Genomic DNA, 22,644 nt, shown 5'->3' with positions numbered 1-22,644 from the left:
CATCTTAAAACAGGAAGAAAGATTTAGGTACGCTGACGCTTGTATATTTGAAAAAGAATCTTCAAACAAGATCAAAGATTGTTCTTTGTTTTGAATTTAGGGGAGACATTCAATTTACGACATGTAGAACGGATTTCTTAAAATCATACTTTTTATTTTAAAATGAAAAAATATATATATTTTTTGAAAACTTAAAATGAAAATATTAGATTTTCAATAATACACTTTTTTTTTGAGTATGTATATACTCTTTTATTGAGAGAGAATGCAGAGACAATCGTGGCCAGTTGTTTTGGGAAAATTTTGCATTAGAGAAAGTTAAACATTCAAGAAATGCAATTGCTTTAAGTTGAAAATGAAATCTTAGGCCTCTACTTCAAACCCGTCATCGGACAAACCAATCACGTGAATTCACTAGGCAGAAAAATCTTAGGGCTCTAGAGATACAAGGTAAGCTTATTGTTTACATTGTTTCCCATCTCCTAGAGTATTTTACACAGTTGTTTGACATTGAATATATGCAGTGTCGAAAGAAAGAAGAAAAGACTGGATTGTTGGAAAGGTATGTTGGTCCTACATTCAGTGTTTCCTTCAATTGGGTATGAGAACAGGTCGACGCATTTGATAAACGATTTTACAACAGTGGAACTACAAAGTAACATAACAAAGTTGCAACAAGATGTTAAGGAAGCTTTAAACAAAGTAACATATCAAAGTAAATTATTTCTCAAACAATTGTCTCATTTAGTCATATGATTCAAATCAAATTCCTATAAGCTGCAAATGAGGTCATGTTTCTTCTGTAGGAAAAGAATTTGCAAGATCTATCATCTCAACTTCATCAATGCAAATGCTGTAGCCAATTCAATCGCCTCATTGACTTGCGATGCATCCGTTCCCTGAAATTGATATTTCATAACCAAATTAAAAAAAAAAAAAAAAACCCAGTATGGCACCAGGTCAATCATATGACAAGGAAAAAATGTTGCAGGAAAGCCTCAAGAGTATCAGAAAGTAGATTGTTTTTGACCCAGGGCAGATATCAACTGACTCAGCCAACAAAAGTGAAGGCTTTTCCAGGCCTTTTTCTTCTGTTCTCTCTTTCATTATTATTATGAATAATGATAGAAATACAAACTATTTTATAAATTTTTTTATAAATTGCTAATATGGTGAGTGATTATTGGTAAATGAAAAAGTAATATTAATAGTGGGCCAAGATGAAAACCAATAAGAGGTTGACCACATCAACATTTTGTAAAAATGTTGTAAAATAGTTTGTGTTTATAGCATTACTCTATTATTATTATTATTATCATTTTTGTGGGTTTTTTATTTATTTATTTATTTTTATATATATATAAAAAAGATCTATTAACTGCTTGGACCCAAGCTCCTAAGCTTATGCTTCTAGTGTTCCCAAGGACTCGTGCAAAGTTCTGACCAATTTATTTCATTGAAATTGAAAATAAACATGTCGAAATCACTAACCTGGCCAGATGCAAGACCACCTTTTCCTTTACCACATCGCCCTTTTAGAGGCTCCAAAGCTTCTGTCAACCACTCTGACACCTCCAGACGCTTGTTCCTATCTCCTTTCTCTGGCACCCCAGCACACACTACAGCCTTATTAGTGGTTTCATCTGTACTGAACACCATAGCAGATATCCCCTGTCCATCCATCAGAACAATCTCAATATTTTATGCTCAAGTTAACATGAAGGAGTAAGCGTCTCTTTCAACGTTCTTAGAAATTTGAATGGCCCAAATCCTTTATTTATGATGTCTAAGACACAATCCATCAGCAGGAATTAAATCTTCAGACAAAGGGATCCATCACCATGACGGATTAAATAAACAATCTTTTTGGAAGATGTGAAAGATTTGTAATTATGTTGATGACAACTGTTCTTGAATTCCCCAATTTAAAGAGACAGATTATGCATTCCCAAATGAAGAAAAAGTAATGCCATCCAAATTACAGATAAGCCTGACAAATTAAAAGTTAAGAAAAAAAAAAAAAAAGAACAAGAACAAGAACTGAACAGTAATGACCTTCTGTTCTATGACTTTCAGAACTGCTTCACGAACTGCAGCCGCATCCAAACCAACATCAACATGGGATACGCAGAAAGCCTTTCCCTCTGAAGCAGCTACTTCAGCTTTCTCAATTGTGATCTTGACAGCTTTCTGAATATTTTCTTCAGCAATCTTCTTTTGCGCCTTTCTCACTTGATTCTATAACAACAAAGCAAGTAAGTACAACATAGAAGCAGACACAAGCAGAATAATGAAACAGTTAACAATATCAGACAAATCAGACACCATGGGCAAAAACTGCAATGAGCCAGCGACCTGTTTTGCCTACTGCAATACCTGTAGTATGGAAATCTTTGCCCTAATATCTGCCTTCTTGGCTGCTGGTATAGATGCTGAATCCACACGACTTTTCAAAGAAGCTACTGTCTGCAAAGAGGCAACAGATTTAACTGACAGCAGATGGCAGGAAGTGACTGCTGATTGCACATTATAATTACTAAAAGCGGGCAAATCAGGCTGAACACCCACCCCCATCCCATAGCACACCACCAACACCCCCCCCCCCCCCCCCCCCCCAAAACAAAAAGAGAAGAAAAAACCTTTTCAAGCAAGCTGCCTTCTATTTTTGATGCATCATTTACTTCCTGCTCAAGTGAGTTTGCTAATTCCATTGCCTTAAAAGCACCGTCAGTTGTAACAGCAGTAATCCTTCGTATTCCCTTAGCAATTCCCTCCTCAGATAGCAGGGCAAAGGCCTTAGCTTCCCTTGTATTTGATATATGGGTACCTAGATGTGTCCATAAATCAAATTCAATACAACATTCGGAGTAAGTCCCTAAAAAAAGGCACGCTAATTTATAAGATTTGACCTCCGCAGAGTTCTGCAGAAATGGATAACCATTCATCATTCTCTGGATTAGCCAGAAGGTCCTCAACTTTCTGTCCAATTGCCACAACTCTAACTGGGTCAGGATAGACCTATAGCAAAAACAGAACACATGTTAAAAGACATAGCTCTCACAAGACATATATATAACTAGATGAGGAAAAAAACAGAAACAAATTAAGCAGCTTACTTCACCAAAAACAGCTCGTAAACCATTGATACGCTTGGCTTCAGCAAGGGTTGCCTCCTTAGCAAATACATCTAATTCGGCTTTTATTTGCTCATTCACAATTGATTCAATCTTTTTCAAATGATCAGGATCTACTGGCTTGCCTATCCAAGTTCAGCAGCATGTTAAAGAGATCATGTATATACAGATAACCTAATCGGCTATTCAAATCAAGCTTACCATGTGAAAAATCAAATCTTAATTTTTCAGGAAGAACGATAGAACCCTTCTGGTCAACATGATTTCCAAGCACTTCCTGCATTCATATTACAAGTTTGTTTAAGAAATACTGAGTCAGTGATAAACAAAAGATAATTTTCCAAGTTCATGATAACTTGGAACTAGGAGCATACCCTAAGAGCAAAGTTCAACATGTGTGTGCATGTATGATTTGGGGCAATGAGCTTACGCCTGTCATAGTCAACCTGCAGAAGACATTAAAGCATAGAAAAGAGTTACCAGGAATTAATGAAAAAGGAAAAAAAAAAAAAATAGCAAATACATAATACACATCATACCTTACAAATTACTTTTTCCCCCACGGAGAGTCTACCATTCTCTCCAGAAAAAGAACCAATATGAAGAATGAAACCTCCATAAATTTGAACATTGCAAACTTGAAATGAACCAAAGGGGCCTTCAAGTGATCCAGTATCAAAAATCTAGAACCACAAGAACTATATCAGATTCAAAAGACCAATTAAATAGAAGAAAAACAGCCAAGAAAATTGCATAATTAGCAGTTAGAACCCAGAAACTAAAAACATAACAAAAACACTCCCAACTTTCACCATTCTAATTGAGATATGGAGGCATTTATCTATGTTGGCAAACCACATGGCTCAATATCATATATTTAACATGAGAATATATACACCCAGCTCTTACAGTTGGGATGGAGCAATCACCTATACCTCCCTGAGTGATGAACTCTTGATACTTTTATCAACTGATTTAGGTACTAACACCAATTCCCAAAAACTATAGGCTTACACACCATCTTAAATTTTTAGTTTATGTATTGTATTCTTCTATGGGCCATATTCCTCAGGCATATCGGGGGCTATTTTCTTTGTTTGGAAGGCAGCATGAAAGAAGATCCTTACTTGTGATTATCTCATTAAGAGAGGATAAACGTTAGTAGGGTGATGTTGTATTGCCATTGTAGTGGGGGGACAGTGGAGCATCTTTAGTTAGATTGTAATGTTGCATTTGAGTTGTGGAGTTTGTTTTTCGCACCTTTGGGCTTTCGTGGGTGCTAACAAGTACAGTCATTGATCTTTTGTTTGGTTGGTATATTTGGTTAGGCAAACAGTTTTCCCATATTTGGAATCTGGTTCAGTTATGTTCTTATGTGGATAGTAGGGCAGGAGCATAACCATCGTCCACTTGAAGACTTGGAAATTTCGGGGACACATTTGGTAGAATTTTTTTTTAGGTTGCTATTTGATTGGTCCCAGACATGGGGTTTTTTGCAACTCCATTCTTGAATTTTTACATTCATTGTCATCATGTGCATAACATCTTGTAAACCATGAAGAAAGAACAGGCTATTTTAGGCAAAGGACCCATATCAGACACAGGTACCATGCCAACACTCCTGCTTAAGGGATAAATTATCCCTTTTTTTCATAGGGGCATAGCCTGAACACAGCAGTGACATGAGTTAATACTTTTTTTTTTTTTTTCCATTATTCAATGTAACAGTTTACATGGCCATAAAATTGCAACCTGAACATATAATGTACAAATATGTTATTAGCATTATTTTACATATTTTATTATTGCTTTTGAATTAATTTTTGTTATGGTTTCAAACATTTTATTGTTGTTACTTATTCTTTAACGCTCCGTTTGTTTCAATGGAAAACCTTGTGTAAAGATAGTTTTCCTTATTTTCCAATGTTTGGTAGCATAAAAAAATATAAGTAAAAGGAAAACTATCTTTGGTCAATATAAAAAGTATGACTTATTTTTAGAGATTGTTTTCCATTAAATTTTTTTGGAAAACAACTCTATCTCACAGTAAGCTAAATAAGGGAAGTTAAGAGGTTATTTTTCAACTTATTTAAAGTTGCTACCAAACATTGGAAAATGAGATAGTTTTATAGAAAATGCTTTTTAGAAAATGATTCATTTTCTAGAAAACATCATTATTGAAACAAACAGAACGTAAATAAACTTAAATTATGTCCTAAAATATACCTAAAAATAAATATTAATTAATTATTTGTTGCATCCTTGACATGTCATACCCTGTATTGCGTTGGTACCTGTGCTTCATAGCTTGTAATTCTTAAGATTTCTTTGTGGACATTTTCATATACATGAAGTAGTCTCATTCAATAAAATTATTATTACTTAAATACACACACACACACACACACACACACATCTGATATAAAAAGCAGCTTTTCATAGATGGAGTCCAAGCCACTTTTACGTCAATGCAAGCATGATAACCTACGAGTGTCGAACCATTCAGGTTTCAACAAGTCAGAACTAAAAGGATATTGCTTGAACCTGGTATTTTGACAAAAAAAACCTAGGGTATACAATACCTGACCACCTTGCTCAGCATAAAAACTTGTAGATTCCAGAACTATACCAACTTCACTGCCAGAACCAACACTTTCCAAGAACTGGGGACCAGTATAAATTGCTCTTACCACACTTTCATGGTCCTGGTCCTGGTATAGCATATAAAAAGGAGAATTACATTAATACAAAATACAGTAGTCTAATAACCAGTATATCAATCCTTCTAATGCACAAATTATCTATACCAGTAAATGTCAAATGATATCAATCCCTTTGAGCACCATATGCAAAGTGGGGGGGGGGGGGGTGGGGAATCATTTAATCATCAGAATTGCTAATCACAACAAAACACTCCTGCACATGGATGCTGTTGTGCAATTTCATCATCTATAATTCTAAGTGTAAAAAAAGCCCTTAACACCCAGGATTAACAATGTTGATGGTCACTTCTGTATTCTATGCTTTAAAATATGAAAAACAGAGGCAGTCCAAGGAAAAAAGAAATGAAAGAGAATAGGAGAAGTAATAGAAATTGGACTGAGCTTTTCTAATTTCTCTAGAACGAGTGACTACAACTAGGGCATGTTTGGCATGCTAATTAGAGCTTGTAATGGAACAATTATTCCTCTAGAATAGGTATTCAACAATTGTTGCACTTTCACTAATGGGGAGTAGTTATTCCCCTATAATAGCTCTGTAATAACAAAAAACAAAAAAAGGAAAAATTCAAAAGCTCTTCTTCACTCTTCAACTAAGATCATTGTCAATTGCCATCTCTCTGTCTCCATCAACCACACCTCAGCCACAATGAAGTTAATTTAGCCATCTCCTCCATTGCTCCTCAGCCTTCCATGAAGCTCATTTAGAAGTTTAGCCTTTAATTTTGATATGGGTTTTGTTGATCTAGGGATTTTTTTTTTTGAATTTTTGGTATTATTCTTAGGTAAAAATGAACATGGGTATTTGAGATTTAAGAATTTTGCATCTTGATTATGTTTACTTTGGTTCTTGGATCTAGAACTGGTCTAAGAAAATTCTATTTCCCTAGTTCTCTTAGTTGGTTTTTCTTTGAGTTAAGATGAATCATGGTTTTAAGGTGTGGATTTGATTTTCAATTAAAGGATGGAACCGTTTTTTTTTATAGGTTCAATTAAAGGATGAAACTTAACAAGCCCATATTTATTTTCTTTGTAAACATTGATTTAAAAAATCCAATTGGGGAAGAATGAATTTCTAAGGTAGAAGAAAATAGTGAATGAAACTTCATTGCTCTTAGATAATATACAAAGCTATTGTATAATTGCCAGATTGCATCTTGGAGATAAAAGCTATTGATAATTGGAAATAGTCTCCCCTCAATCTAGAATGAGAAATAGAGAAACAAAAAAAAAAAAAAAAAACCAATTTTTTTTTTTGAAGCTAAGGGTATCTAGTTAGGCCATCACTGTGGAAGTTGTGCATAGCCACCTCCTCCACAGCCAAATCCCTCTCAACCCATTTGTCATGTTACCACCAAACAAATGTATAGAGATATTAATTTCATTACAAAATGTTTTATTCCCACTAGCAATGATTCATATTCCTTCCTTAATCATCATTCAGTATACAAATCAGGCCCTAATGGTCTGATTGGATGGAGGGAGAGTAGAGGGGCAATTTCCAGCCACCTCAACTCTACTCCCCCTTCCTCTCCCTTCATCCAATCAGACCATAATTGTTTTGCCTCAAAACTTAAATGTTGAGACCCAATCAATGTAAGAAAAATATAACCTAGTTATAAATTTTATAAAATTTACTAGCTCAACCTCATCTTAGAAATTATTATCCATCAATTCATAAAACTAAAAGAAATCCTTTAATCTGTATAATTTTTGGAAAAAGTTAATGGATATCATAAAGGCATTGCTTTAGGAAATATTTTTATAAACTTTCTATGGGAAAAGAAAAAAAGAAACTGATTTTTTTGATAGTTTTTTATATTTCCCATAAAAGTGGTATTAAAACTTTCTTAAAATAATCCATTAACAAATGCCCTAAGGGCACCCATTAACCGCACCAATAATTCTTTTATTGGTAAGTTACACAAGAACCTAGTGGAATATTTAAACTCAAGCCCTCACCCTTCATCCGTTCTTATGGAAGAAGTATCCTTTGACCAAGAACTAACTAGCTTTACTATTTACAAAAATTGCAGGCAGATGGGAAACCTGCAAAATATCCTTCAAATCATGAGTGGACATAATGTTCTAAAATAAATAAATATGCTAGAGTGGGGAGCTATTTCCCCTTGGAGAGACCAAAGGAAAAACATAATCCCATTATACAAATTCCAGCTTAGAGAAGAAAAAAGAAAAAGAAAACCAAAGCCAAAACGCACCCCTTTACTCCAAATCAAGCACCAAATGACAGCAGCTAACACTTTTCTATTCAAATCTCCAGTTATGTATTTTTTTCAAAACAATGTTATTTATTTCCATCCCTAATATTCTCAAAAATGGCAAAGGGAACAGTTCAACATAATTTGTCTACAGAAAAGGTTTCAAAATGTTCTTCCATTCTCAGCATATAGGCCAAGGGCCAAAGAAAATTTAACACAAAACACATTTTGATAATTGAAGATGGGGGGAGGGGGTGGGGGAGGGGGGGGGGGGTGGGGGGATGTGATTTCTTTTAAGGAAACACCGAGCCAACTGTTAGATTAAGAATGTATATTCACATTTCTAATTTCTAATGAGTATATAATCCATCAGCTACCCAAAAAGTCAAATTTTGTGATTTTTCATCAAGAAAAGAAATTAAAAAGTACAACATCCAAGAATGTATACTCTTAGTATGGTTAAAAGGAAATTTATTTCTTCTCTTTAAAAATTAAGATACTAGTGTTGTTATTTATATTTTTTTACCACCACTTGAAGACTTATTTTCAAACCCAGGAGGGTAACAATTTATAAATCATAATGGAAGTAATATTCAATATCAAACCTTGAACCAAATAAATTTGAAGGAATCATCTGTTGCAGCAACCCCCCTCTTGTGCAATGCTGAAGTAGCTTCAGCATCCATAATAATTGCACCACCAACTTGCTGCCAAGAAATAAATATTAGAACAAAATGAGAAATGAATATACAACCTGTATTATCATTTTTTTTGCCATACATTCCTTTGGCATTATCCAGTTTGCCAAATCATCAATATTTATTTTTCGCGAGATCCACGTAAGATTAAGCCAAAAAACTCAGTATATAGTTAAGGGCATATGTATAAAGAGAAAAAAAAGAAAACACTTCAAACCTTATTTTGAGCATTCCTTGATCTTTCTCTTGCCTCATCCATGGCATTATTGAAACCGTCAACATCAACCAGTAAGCCCCTTTCTTCTGCCATCAACTGATAGAGGAAAATTTATTAACTTACACAAGTAATTATATGCAACTAAGCAAGAAGGCGGGAAAAGCAAATCACTTCAGGTACCTGGGTCAAATCTAATGGGAACCCATACGTGTCCCACAAAACAAATACATCCTGCAGCAAGCGATCAACTGGGTTAAAAACAGTTATAAGTATATAAGGAGGATGGATCTTCAAAAGACATAAATCATAAGATTTTGAAAAGACTAAATCATAATATCAATTAAATGAGAAATCAATTACCCAAGAATTTATTGTATTTTTTTCAACTAGACTTATTAATTAGGTATAAGATTCAAAAGCAATGCTTTAATAGATTCCGAACAGCATTTATGGACAAACAATCAAAATTTCTGAATTCCATAATATGAATCCATATGGTAGTCCAGACTTGGAATCAAGTCCATTGAGTTTATTGTTGGGGTATGTATTCAACAAGGGAAGTAGCATTTGCCATAAAAAGAATTGAGACCCAACGCTTTCTTGGTTAACACATTTATGGAAATGGATGGGGTTGACAGATGATAAGAACTTAAGACCTTGTTGGAAAGGAGCAGAGTGCTAGACAAGAATTCATTTCCACTAACTTCAACAGTGTATTGTAGCTTAATCATTAAAATCAGAACTTCAAAATCCAATGAAGTTAACAGGAATTGGATAATTGAATGGATGATTCCCTCCACCCCCCCCCCCCCCTCTCTCTGTTACCCCTGTTTGGGAGGCTCAGGAGTTAAACTCAAGTGAATGTACAACTTATACAAAATAAAGAAAAAAACCTAGAAAGCCAAAGATAGCAGGTAAAGTAAGGCACTTTAAGAAATAGGTCTTTCATCCTATGTCAATAAAATCTTTTTTTTTTTTTTAATATGTTGGGGGAGGGTGAAGTGGGGTTTGAACCAAAAACATCACAAAGGATGCCATTACCACTAGGCTATTACTTGAAACCCCTTAAGTCAACAAAATCTACTTATAAACTTCTACATATGCTAGAACCATATACATCTTTTACAAATCATTTGATCATAACTATCATGCTTATGTACTTTTACAAAGCACGAGAGAATTATATAAAGTATTATGTTTAAAACTTATATGATTAGATTATTATGATATTGACCATTGATAATTGTTTTCAATTTACAATATAAGAATTGAAATAATTTCGGTATGAACTAATAAACATTATACAATTGCACTTAATAGGTAAAATGAACAAATTTTGAGTTATTATTATTTTTTATTATATGTTACGAATATTCTATTAGAAGTTATAAGATATTATATTTGAAAACTATACACTTTACTTCAATCAGGTGCGCTTGCGCTTTGCGCCTAGGCTCCAAGAGGCCTATGCGCTTAAGTGCGCTTGAAACTTTTACCAACATTGGTCATAATATAAAAATTCTAATAAATATCAATGATTGGACAGAACTTAAAACAGGATATATATATATATATATACATATATATATATATATATATATAGAGAGAGAGAGAGAGAGAGAGAGAGAGAGAGAGAGAGAAATCATAACAATACTTACCTGCCCACTTAATATCTTCCCTTGTACATCCTGAGCAGCCTTCTTGAATTTCTCGATTCCCTAAATACAAGTAAATGATGCCAAGACGTGATACATTAGACAGAAATTACACAGATCTCTCCACAAAGCCAGGATATATAAAGCTAAAAACACACCATACAGGAAAAGTTCCCATTTCAATACCATAAAAAATAATGGATGCAACTCAATGAATAAGTACTTAAGGCTCTCTCTCACACAAAAAAAGGAATCTAGCAAGTGACAGAAGTCATGTTTCCAAGGAATCCAGTAGCAAAATAGATAACCCATCATTCTTAATCGCATAAATACATTCAATATTCTTGGTTACATTAGTTACACAATAGCTTACAAATATCATTTGTGACAGATATCTGTAAGGCCCCCAATCTCATTTAAATTTGATTTATTGACATGGTCAGCATTTTCAAAAGACAGTAATCACTGAGAGTCTTAGTTTAAGTAAGCAGGCTATAAATAAATGTGTTTTCACAAATCCATGAAGAACCAGTTTTTCATATCAAAATTCATTGTCCATTTTCATCCTGTATTTGTTTAGTATTTATCTTGCTTAAATTACATTTGGGATACATTGGTTATTGCCTTCCACACTTCGCCAGTTGCTAGATTATTCACTGAAGAGGGCTCAAAATAAAGGAATTTTTTGGAAAATGTTTATATATATATTTTTATGACGAGGAACCTTGGAGACCGTGCAGAGCATTGTGTCTTTTTACCTGGTTAAATCCCAGACCCATGTAACATGCCCACATCACATGCATCAGGTAAGTCCTTGGCTTCGCCAACGGGGAGTGGCCCCCAGAAATTGTTCGCACCCAAGGGGATTCAAACCTTAGACTAGGAGGGAGCATACCACCAAGACCAAGGCCTTGACCGCTTGAGCCAACCCCTTGGGGTTGTGTTTATATTTGATCTCCTATGATCCATTCATTGATAATACATTCTGGTATTTATTCTGAGTAATCGACTTGGCTATAACATTTTGAACGCACTCTTTCTAATTATTTATTTATTGATAAGTAATCTTATTTATTTATTTATTGATAATATATTCTGATATTTATTTTACATAACATTTAAGGATGGATTTCTTTACTAATTATGTATGAATTTTCCTTTTATACGTACAATATAACGAAAAACTTTGTGCTTGCTGCTTTTTTTTTTTTGATAAGTAAAAAGAGAATATTATTAAAAAGAGAAAAGCGAGAAAAACACAAAGAGTCCACGGTAGTGAACACAGGAAAAAGGAAACAAAATAACATAAGCAGCCCCTAATCTATAATCTATTCTAATAGATGAAAGAAAATCCATAAGGGTAGAACAATCCGAGACATAGGCAGCCCCTAATCTATTCTAATATTTGAATTCTTTCTCCCATGTTTGTGAGATTTTTTTTTAATAAGAAAAATGTTGGGCAATATTCTTAACCTTAAGTCCCTTGGTTTAGAGTTTAATCTTAAAATTTGATAATTGCTTTCTTATTGTTTTGTCACCTGCATGAAAGTGTAGGAAAATGAAAGATAAGAAATAAGAGCGTCTTGTTTAGAAAATTTGATTTATTGTTATAAGAGTTATTTTTTTTTCCGCATAAAATAAGAGACTAAAACTTTTACTCTCAAAGTCTTAATCCTTCTAAACCTTCTTCCAAACCCTAATGCCACTTTTCTAAACCTTCTTCCAATCCCTTGGCGCCACTTTTCTACACCTTCCAAACCCTAGTGCCACTTTTGTCAATAACATGACGAATTATGTGCCAAGGATATCATCTTCCCTTAGATTGAACAACTTCCTACTTTCTTGGAAGATCCCAAATCATTCGGCTTCAAGGATTTGTGTTTACCATAGTCACTCGGTCATGCCCCAAATGATTGCATAAAGTTTTATTTTATTCTTAAAAAATATTTATCAAGTTGGATTGTATATAGACATGTTACTTGGTTTGGACAATTTTTTTAGACATTCCGTAAATTTTTGGAATACCAAGTCCCAAATTTAGACTTATGGGGGTTTTCAAATAAGGGTGAGGTTTTGCATTTTAAATGCAGTGGACACAAGGGTTTTTATTTTTATTTTTTATTTTTTATTTTTATTGAAATTATAAGAGGAAAAATCATACAAATTCAGTAAAGAAATCCATCCTTGAATATGATATAAAATAAATACCATCATATATTATCAATAAATAAATAGAGTACGTTCAGAAAGTGTCTACACTTAACTATATAACTAAATATTGTAATACTAACAATAGGGGGACCAACAAATATAATGCTATCCACACTTACCTTAAGTAAAGTTTTACCAAAACTTGCTTCTTCTTCTGCAATTATGTCCCTAATGCGCATTTCATTCTGCTTTAGCTCCGGAAAAACATCGCCCATCACTCTCACCACAACGCTTACAAGCCTAAATTCAACAAAACCATTTAATTTCCCAATGGCAATTAGATTTGTTCTGAAAGAAGAGAGGCATGAAGGAGATAGAGAGATGTAATGTTGCATGATAAACTTTTAGATGCAACAATACCAAAAATAGAAAATAATCACAAAAATTAAAATACATCTCTATACCCATTGAAAAATCCTTCCTGAGCTTTTAAGACCTCACTTCCATAACGAACAGCTCGACGAAGAATACGCCTCAAGACATATTCACGGCCCTCATTGCCTACAAATCAAGTAAAATTGTCATAAGTTACACATAAAGAATTGTGAGAAGTTGCTAGCATGCAAAAGATTGAATAATTTATTGAAAACAAATTCACAAATAACTAAACCATACTTTTGTTGAAAGAGAAATATAATATAGGAAAACATTTTATAAATAGACTATAAAAACAAGAAACCAATTAGAGGATTACAAAAGAGAAGTTCAGGGCCTATATGATAGTTTTAAATATCCACTACCATTAAAAGATAAAATTCCATCATTTTGATCTTCAGTTATATTAGATTAAAGCAATAGACTCCAACATTTTGATAGGCAAGAAGCGATACAGTAAATGAAATAAATCTTTTAAAAAATCACTCTTAAGGTGCCATCTAGCCCTAACGCGAAAAATTGCCCCCAAAAATTAATCCAACAAAACAAAACAACTACACAAATGCACATGCATTGTCCACATACAATTTTTTCACATTATTACAATTCCTAATTTTTCGATATATGGGAATGAAATCACCTCTTTGAATCCTTTACATGTTTAAAAATTACCTAGCCACCAAATACCTTCTGAAAATCCTATAAAAGAAATGGTGATGCACGAAAACACACTGCCCAGAAATAAGAGACTTAGAGCCTGTTTGGATGAGTGGATTTTTGGATCATATCACTCAGTTTTCATAACTGAGTTCTCAAAACATGTGAGTCCCACAAAAAATTTTGTGTTTGGCTTGGTTTTCAACCCTTGTTTCCATTACTCAAAACTCAAAAATTTGAGTTAAAGTGATGGAAACAGGAAACAACAAATGGGTGTTTTCAAAAACTAAGAACTGAGTTATGAGCTTTGAAAACTGAGTTATGAAAACTGAGATATGAAAACCGAGTTATCTCTAAGCCAAATGGGCCCTTAAATATCAAAATTCTAGGAGGGAAAGGATACAATTATAAAGGGCAGCCTCTCTGAGAAAAATTATACTCTCATTTGTACAGATAATTTTGTGGAATATGAAAAAGAAGAAAAATATCAACCACGTTGTGTACAACCATCTAGTCAATATCAGTTGCAAAAATTATTGATAAGGTCGTCCAAATTATTAATCCATCCACTTTACACATGCACATGCTAGCAAGCGAATGTGGCCAAATCAATGACAATATTCCAACAGCATCAAGAGGTTCTCCATGGAGCAAAATAATTTTTTTAACAAAAAAAGATCAGTAGAGTCAATAATGTACCATTAGAGGTACACCATAGGAAATCACAACCACAGACCTCAACTAGATGACTAAAAGAGCCACGTAGGAAAAATGGTGAACAAGAATCTTGTCTGTCATACCCTACCTGGACAAGACCCATCAGCAATGGCAAATGAAAGAGTTCTAATGTGATCTGCAACAACCCGGTATGCCATGTCAACTTTGTCCGGATCATCTTGTCCAACTTTCCCAGAATATGGCCGAGCACCAGTTCCCTGCAAATAAATGGATCATATACATGTAGCATCATCAACCGTTCTGGATGAAAATAATAAGCAGATTGGGTGCAGAATTTACTGCTATTCATGCCAAAGAATGCGGCCAAAATGGAGAAAGATTGAAAGAGACATTTTAGGAATATAATATAACATTTATTGTAGCAATAATACTAAATTTTTGGGACATTTGAAATATTCATCCTAAACTATAAAATTTTACAAATCACACCCTGAATTAAAATCAATTCAATTCTCACCCCACTATCTAATTTGGTTTACAAATGATGCTGACGAGATATACACACAATCGTGTGACGCAGACAAGGAAGACTAATTTGCTGTAACTTCAAAATTTTGTTCGTTGAAGACTTATCGTGTTGGGTCAATGTGTGAAGTCCAACTGAAGCAAAATATGGTTTAAAGGTCAAGTGATAAGTACTGTTGGGGGAAATTTTGAATTGGGTTTATATTTTAAATATTATGGTTTGTTTGAATACAAAGGCAGAAATGTAATTTCAAAAGCTCTTGCAAATTGAGGGTATTTTGGTAATTTAATTGGTGCCCAGAATTCCAAGTATCTTAGGTTTGATTCCTTTATGGCTAAGTTAGTCTTTCATTACTATATTGGGTTTGACTTTTAGCTTACTACTCAAATTAGGAGTCCTAATACTACAAGTACAAAAAGTGCCCCTTCTCCTCAATGTACTCAAGAAATGGAGTTCATAATTGAAAAAATTGATTCTTTTGAGTATTGATGCAAATTGGACTAAATGTGTTTTTCCTCCTTTCTAGTCTCTGTCCCGTCTCTTCGACATTCTATAATTGTTCACTTTACCATTCATGCTATTGTTCACGTGCACTATTCATGACTTGTATGCAGATTTGATCTAACGCCTTATTTAGAATGGATAACTGCAATTAGCCTTACAACAATGACAAGTCAAGAAAACTTGTACACTTTCAAGGGCACATATTGTATTAAAAATAAAGTAACAAAAAAATGAAAATATAGGATGGAAGCATTGAATCAGAAGAAAATTTTGTACAAATCCAACGAAAAACAATCGTGTCCATCTTAAACATGTTGCAAAAACATGTCAATCTAGAAACTGCATGTCTACTTCATATTTCTTGATGTAGGACAAATTGGAGGAATTTGTCTATGTGTGGCTGTGGTGGACAAATTGGAGGAATTTGTCTGTATGAACAGCAACAGAAAGAAAGAAAAGAAGAAGAAGAGAGAAAGAAAGGCTCTCAGGCAAGGCGCTCGCCTTAGAGCCTAGGAGAGTAAGGCGGCGTCTCAAGCCATGAAAAAGGCACTAAGGCGAGAGGGCCTAAGTTTATTTTTTTAATATATATTTTTATTTATTTTTTTATAGAAGTTGTTGTAATTTTAAAACCTATTATTAGATTATTAATTTACAAAAGGCAAGTTATAAAACCTATTGTTAGTTAAATTAATTTATAAAAGTTTGCTGTAAAACTTTTTTTTTTTTGATAAGTAATAAAGATAATTTCATTGATATAAAAAAGAGAGTCTCCCAAGTACACAGGGAGTATACGAGGGAGAACAAATCAAAGACGAACATTACAAAAGTCAAGAAAATCCAAAATAGAATGAAAAGGATGGCTTCTCCACACGGAGAACCAATCAAGTAAGGTTCGGAAAAAAAAGAGACTTAAGGTCAGGCATGGCGACTCCAATACGAGGTTTTTTCATAGGATGGCTAATTCTAATAGAAGAAGCAATTGTATTGAAAACCTCATGATCGATGGGGCTTTGTCTTCCAGCCAGGATAGAATTGCTAACCATATTGAACAATTCTTTTTGAACCTTTACTCAGAGCGGCAAGAGCAGCACCCTTTCCCAGATGTTTTGGATTTTCCTAGGATTTCTAGGGATAATGTGGATTGGTTAGAGAGGCCTTTTGAGGATTCTGAGATTTTTGATGTCATCATGGAGTTTAATGGGGATAAATCTCCTGGGCCTGACGGTTTTTCGATGGCTTTCTTTCAATCTTGTAGGGGGATTCTCAAATCAGACATCATGGCTGTGTTCCACCATTTCCATGAAACTAGCCAATTTGAAAAAAGCTTGAATGCAACTTTCATTGCTCTCATTCCTAAAAAACCTGCAGTAGTGGAAGTAAAGGACTTCCGTCCTATTAACCTTGTTGGGGGGATTTATAAAATTCTTGCCAAAGCTTTGGCTAGTCGTCTTCGCATGGTTTTAGGAGAGATCATCTCAGCTCCTCAGAATGCCTTTGTTCTAAATAGGCAGATCCTTGATTCCGTTCTTATTGCTAATGAATGTCTTGATAGTAGATTAAAGTCTGGTCAGCCAGGGTTGTTATGTAAACTGGACATAGAAAAAGCTTTCGATCATGTGAATTGGAGATTTCTTAATTACTTGCTTGAGTGTTGTGGTTTTTCCGATAAGTGGAGGCGTTGGATTTCATTTTGTGTTTCAATGGTTCGTTTCTCTATCCTTATTAATGGTACTCCTCATGGGTTTTTTGGAAGTTCAAGGGGGTTGCGGCAAGGTGATCCTTTGTCCCCCTTGTTATTTGTGTTGGTTATGGAAGCCTTCAGTAGAATGTTGGATAAGGCTGCCCTTGAAGGTCGTTTATCTGGCTTTAGTGTTGGAGTTTCTGAAGGAAGGCCTTTGATGGTTTCCCATCTTCTTTTTGCTGATGATACTCTTATTTTCTGTGATGCTAATATTGATTAGCTGCTGACTCTCCGTATGGTGCTCATTTGGTTTGAAGCTGTGTCGGGTCTGAATGTTAATTTGGGTAAGTCTGAGCTGGTGGCAGTGGGGTCAGTTCAAGATATGGATCTTTTAGTGGCTGTCTTAGGTTGCAATCAAGGGTCCCTCCCAATGAAATACTTGGGTCTTCTTTTGGGGGCAAAATTTAAGGACAAGTCAATATGGATTCCTATTCTTGAAAGGATGGAAAGAAAATTAGCAGGTTGGAAAAAATTATATTTATCCAAGAGAGGTAGAGTCACTTTAATTAAAAACACTCTTTCTAATCTTCCTACTTATTTCCTTTCCTTGTTCCCTATTCCTGCTTCTGTGGCCAATCGAATTGCTAGACTTCAACGAGACTTCCTTTGGGGTGGTTTAGGAGATGAGCCCAAATTTCATCTGGTTGATTGGTCTTCAATGTGTACTCCTCTCTCTTCAGGTGGGTTGGGGATTAGGAACCTGAGAACCTTAAATGTTGCCTTACTAGGGAAGTGGTTATGGAGATTTGGGCAAGAAAGGGATGCTCTTTGGCGTCAAGTGATTGAGGTGAAGTATGGTTGTGATTGGGGTGGCTGGTGTTCTAGCTCTTTCTCTGGTCCTTATAGTGTCAGTTTGTGGAAAAATATTAGACGGGGGTGGCTCTCTTTTTCTCGTTTTATTATGTATGATATTGGAGATGGTTCAAAGGTGCTGTTCTGGCTAGATCATTGGTGTGGATCTTCTTCTCTTGCCGTCCGCTATCCGGAATTATATAGGATTTGTCGTAAAAAAGAGGCAACTGTGGCGGATCTTATGAGGTTCACCAATGGTGTCCTCCATTGGGAGCTTCAGTTTTGTAGGGAGGTGCATAATCGTGAATTGGAAGCTTTCAGGAGCTTCATCAATTCCATTTATTGCACTCCCGTAAGGGGGAATGGGGAGGACAAGAGTTGTTGGTTGCCCTGTAAGAGTAAGGGGTTCACGGTTAGTACTTACTACCATCTTCTAGTTGGCCATGGAGCAAATTTTCCCCTGGAAAAGCATTTGGAAGCAGAAGATTCCCTCTAGAGTTGCTTTCCTTGTTTGGACCGCAGCTTTGGGGAAATGTCTGACTGTTGACAACTTAAGAAAAAGAAAAGTCTGCATTCTGGATTGGTGTTATATGTGCAAGTGCAATTGTGAAAGTGTTGACCATCTTTTCCTTCATTGCCCGGTTGCCATGGAGTTGTGGGATATGGTCTTTGGTTTATTAGGAGTTTGCTGGGTTATGCCAAGGTCTGTTGTTGGGCTTTTGGCTTGCTGGCAAGGTCGTTTTGGTCGCCATCGTAATGGAGATATCTAGAAGGCCGTTCCTCATTGCTTGTTGTGGTGTATTTGGAAGGAGAGAAATTGTTAGATTAATTGATTTTATATAGAAGCTTGTTGTAAAACCTATTGTTAGAATAACTACTAGAAGCTAAACCATGTTAATCATATTTTGAAATAATTTGATAGACCTAATTTCTTCATGCAACACATTGAAAAACACTTCATTATAATATTTCAATACACTAGCTACATGGGATTTAAGTTCTATATGTATAATAAATATATTAAGAATTTGGTGCCTGTTGCTCGGGCTAGTGCCTTTTTGTTGCCTCACGCCTCAAGTGATACAAGGCCCTGGTACCTTAAGGTCACTTTTCACATTCAATCAATATCCAATCAATCTAGGGCACCACAAAGTATCTCCTAGAAAATTCAGGGCTCAACTAAATTACCAAAATACCCATAATTCACAAAAAAAGCAGGAATTACAGATTTTCCCTGGACTATAAATTTGACCATAAATTTAAAAAAAAAAAGCCAAATAAAATATTGCTTTAACCCTAAAAGACTCATACTTAGACCTTAAAAATCACTAACTTTTACTTCAATTAGACTTCACATGTGCACCTAACAAAACAAATCTTGCATATGAAAATCTTGTATATGCAAATTTGCAAAGCAATAGCAAACTAAACTTCCATGGCTGCATCATTTCAATATTATAGCTCAACAAAATAATTTTAGAAACTGACTAAAATTTTAAGAGAGCTAAATGATAATATTAAAGCAAAAAGAATTTGTAGAACCATCACAGTGTTGGTAAAAACAAGGGATGCACTTAAGCTCAAAGGCCTCTTGCAAACTAGGTGCAAAGCGCAAACACGTGCCTAATTGGAGTGAAGCGCGCATTTTAAAAAAATAATTTAATAAATTCAAAAATAATTATTAATGAGAAATGCAACAATCATATTATCATATAAATTGAAATAAAAAATTTTATATAATTTATATGACATTTGGATAAGCCTTACTTTTGCAATTTTAACACAAAATTTGCAAGTCAATTCATTTTATTTTTTTGGATTAGCTAGATATGAGTACTTCCATGTAATATCCTTTCTTAAATCTCTAATATCCATAATGCCCTATAACTAATTAGTAATATTAGTTAATAATTAAATCACTTAATGACTATAAGTCTATAAGAATTAGTTTGCTATGGTCAACATCAACCACTAAAGTAACTAAATAATTACCATCAGCATCACCATTTACCTGTTGGATTGCATCAAAGATGGGCATGAACACATCGGTATCATAATTGCTCATCTTGTTCTGAAGTACAGAAGTCAACCTTTCGAAACCCATGCCGGTATCAACATGCTTCGCAGGCAGGGGTTTTAAAGAACCATCACTTTCCCTATTAAACTGCCAAAAAAATCAAAATCAAACAAGAGTAAATAATAAATCAAATTCATTCTTAGGCCACATAGAAGAAGAAGAATATACATAAATACAGTAAGGAGTCTTTTGAAGAAGTACACAAATCATATCAGGCATGCTAAATGGAAATCCACAAGACATGGTGGCAAAGTTATACCTGAATAAAGACAAGGTTCCAGATCTCAAGGCAGGTAGGATCATCATTGTTAACCAATGATGCAGCATCTCGATTACCGATTCTATCATAATGTATTTCAGTGCAAGGTCCACAAGGACCTGTATCACCCATCTCCCAGAAATTGTCCTGTACAAAGAAACAAAAACAATGAACCAATTAATGGACAAGATTATTTTTTTCCTAGATGGAACCTTTGTAGTGTAAGCAGGAAAAAGATGTATATTGCACTAAGTGGGTATTGAATTTGAACCCATGATCTTTCCCAATTAAAATAAAAAACAGAAAAGCCTGATTCAGATTCTTAAAAATATATTGAATGACAGTCTCATGTAATATTACAGTTGTTACTAATGTGTAATTCCAACAACACAAAGAAACATACATCTGTAAGTAAAGTCAGAAGAAACAATAAGTGTAGAAAAGCATACTTTACAGCCAAAAGGCAGCACACGTTGTGGTGGTAAAAATTGAAGCCAAACATCTCTAGCTTCAGCATCAGGAGCAAGACCCAATTTCTCATCACCACCAAAATAGGTGGCATAGAAGCGATCTTTAGGTAGTTTATAAACCTAAGAAAGAAAGAAAGAAATAATATATTAATAGGTTAGGAGGGGTTTGAAAGGAAGTACCAAATAAATAGGAGGTTTTTTTTTTTTGGGTTGGGTGCCTGTGTAAGAAGTTGCCAAGCCCATTGAATGGCGTCAGTTTTGAAGTAATCCCCAAAGGACCAATTGCCAAGCATCTCAAAGAAGGTATGGTGGTAAGTGTCTTTCCCAACATCATCCAGATCATTGTGCTTTCCACCAGCTCGAATGCACTTCTGGGTGTTGCAAGCACGATTCAATTTGAATAAGGGAGTGTTTGGGTCAGCTGTGCCCAAAAATATGGGCTTGAACTGGTTCATTCCTTTATGTTGCAGCAGCAGCAGCAGCAAGAAGCAAAATCAAAATCAAAATCAAAATTAAAAAAAAGAAGAAGAAGTAGAAATGTTATTTTATTTTCTGAGTGAGAGAGAGAGAGATACCAGCGTTAGCGAAGAGAAGAGTGGGGTCATTGTGAGGGACGACCGGGCTGGACTTCCAATTTGTGTGCTTCTTCTCCTCGAAGAAACTTATGAACGTGTCTCTCACGCGATTCGCCGGCCATTCCTCCACCATTTGATGACGATGATGATGATGATGAGATAGAGATAGAGATAGTGGTGGCGGCTGTGGCAAATGAGAATAACAATGAGAAAGAGAAAGATGAGGGTTCCTGTTAAATAAGCACAACAACGACACACTCTTCGAATTCCCAACGAATCCCTTCCTCATTCACTTTCTACGCTAACTCTCTCATATTTCTCTTTTACGCTCTGTTTTTTTAGTAAAATATTTCAAAAATGTAAAATATTTTTCAGAAATAAATGTAAAGAGAATAAGTTGTTTAGGAGCTGGCGTAAAAGGTGTGTTTTGGACGGATAGAAATTCCTAGGTATTGCACGGTATGCAATAGGTCAAATCCTAGCCTTCCATTCAATCTAACGGCCCTAAAACAACTCTACATCATCAATCCGCGTGACTTAGAAAAAATAAAATAAAAAATGCACTCTCATTCATTCTTTTTCTCTTTTTTGTTTTTTTTTTTTGTTTTTCTGTTCATATCTCTCTCTGTAACTCTTCACTCCTCTGTTCTCTGCTTCCCTCTAAATTATCCGGTAGATTTCGTTAAATAATATTTAAATTTTTGAGTTATTTTTTTGGAAGTCATTACACATTTAAATAATAATTTTTTCGTCAAATTATAACACAAATTGAAGTAAGATAAGTCTATCATACAAACAAGTAGGTTCCCGTGCGTAACACAGGTTTGTGACTAGTTTAATTAATTATTATTTATAATAAAATTTATGACCTGAATTTTTTGTTTTAATTTTTTATTAATTTAAATCTGATGTGGCATTTCAAAAATGCTAAATAAGTTTTTTTAATAATATTTTAATATTTACATCAGTGCCATGTCAGTAAGTAAGACATATCATTTGTCACGTATATATTTGTTGTTAGTGGGTTGACGGTAGAGTTCAAAATAAAATCGATTTTTTAATTTCAGGGACGGATCTAGGAGCAAAATCAGTTTATGGACCAAATTAAGAAATGACAAAAAATATAGAGACCGAAA

General features: G+C 34.6%; 1 protein-coding gene across 1 annotated transcript; it reads right to left on the bottom strand.

Annotated features, from left to right (window-relative positions):
• Window positions 1–551: 551 nt before the first annotated feature.
• LOC142627241 (alanine--tRNA ligase) lies at window positions 552–21,866 on the bottom strand. Its single transcript, XM_075801058.1, has 23 exons — window positions 21,509–21,866; window positions 21,152–21,390; window positions 20,913–21,053; window positions 20,464–20,610; window positions 20,139–20,291; window positions 14,692–14,821; window positions 13,259–13,355; window positions 12,974–13,094; window positions 10,647–10,706; window positions 9,169–9,219; window positions 8,989–9,084; window positions 8,679–8,780; window positions 5,717–5,845; window positions 3,674–3,817; window positions 3,509–3,580; window positions 3,336–3,411; window positions 3,117–3,259; window positions 2,910–3,018; window positions 2,640–2,827; window positions 2,377–2,466; window positions 2,056–2,238; window positions 1,492–1,671; window positions 552–899 (listed from the first exon to the last, which is right to left on the bottom strand). Exons 1-23 carry the CDS (start codon window positions 21,795–21,797, stop codon window positions 828–830), a joined length of 3,012 nt encoding a protein of 1,003 aa, XP_075657173.1. The 5' UTR covers window positions 21,798–21,866; the 3' UTR covers window positions 552–827.
• Window positions 21,867–22,644: the final 778 nt, after the last annotated feature.

The sequence above is a fragment of the Castanea sativa genome, chromosome 3 (genome assembly GCF_040712315.1).
Source record: "Castanea sativa cultivar Marrone di Chiusa Pesio chromosome 3, ASM4071231v1".
Lineage (NCBI taxonomy): Eukaryota > Viridiplantae > Streptophyta > Magnoliopsida > Fagales > Fagaceae > Castanea > Castanea sativa.
This window is presented reverse-complemented; position numbering and strand designations above follow the sequence as displayed.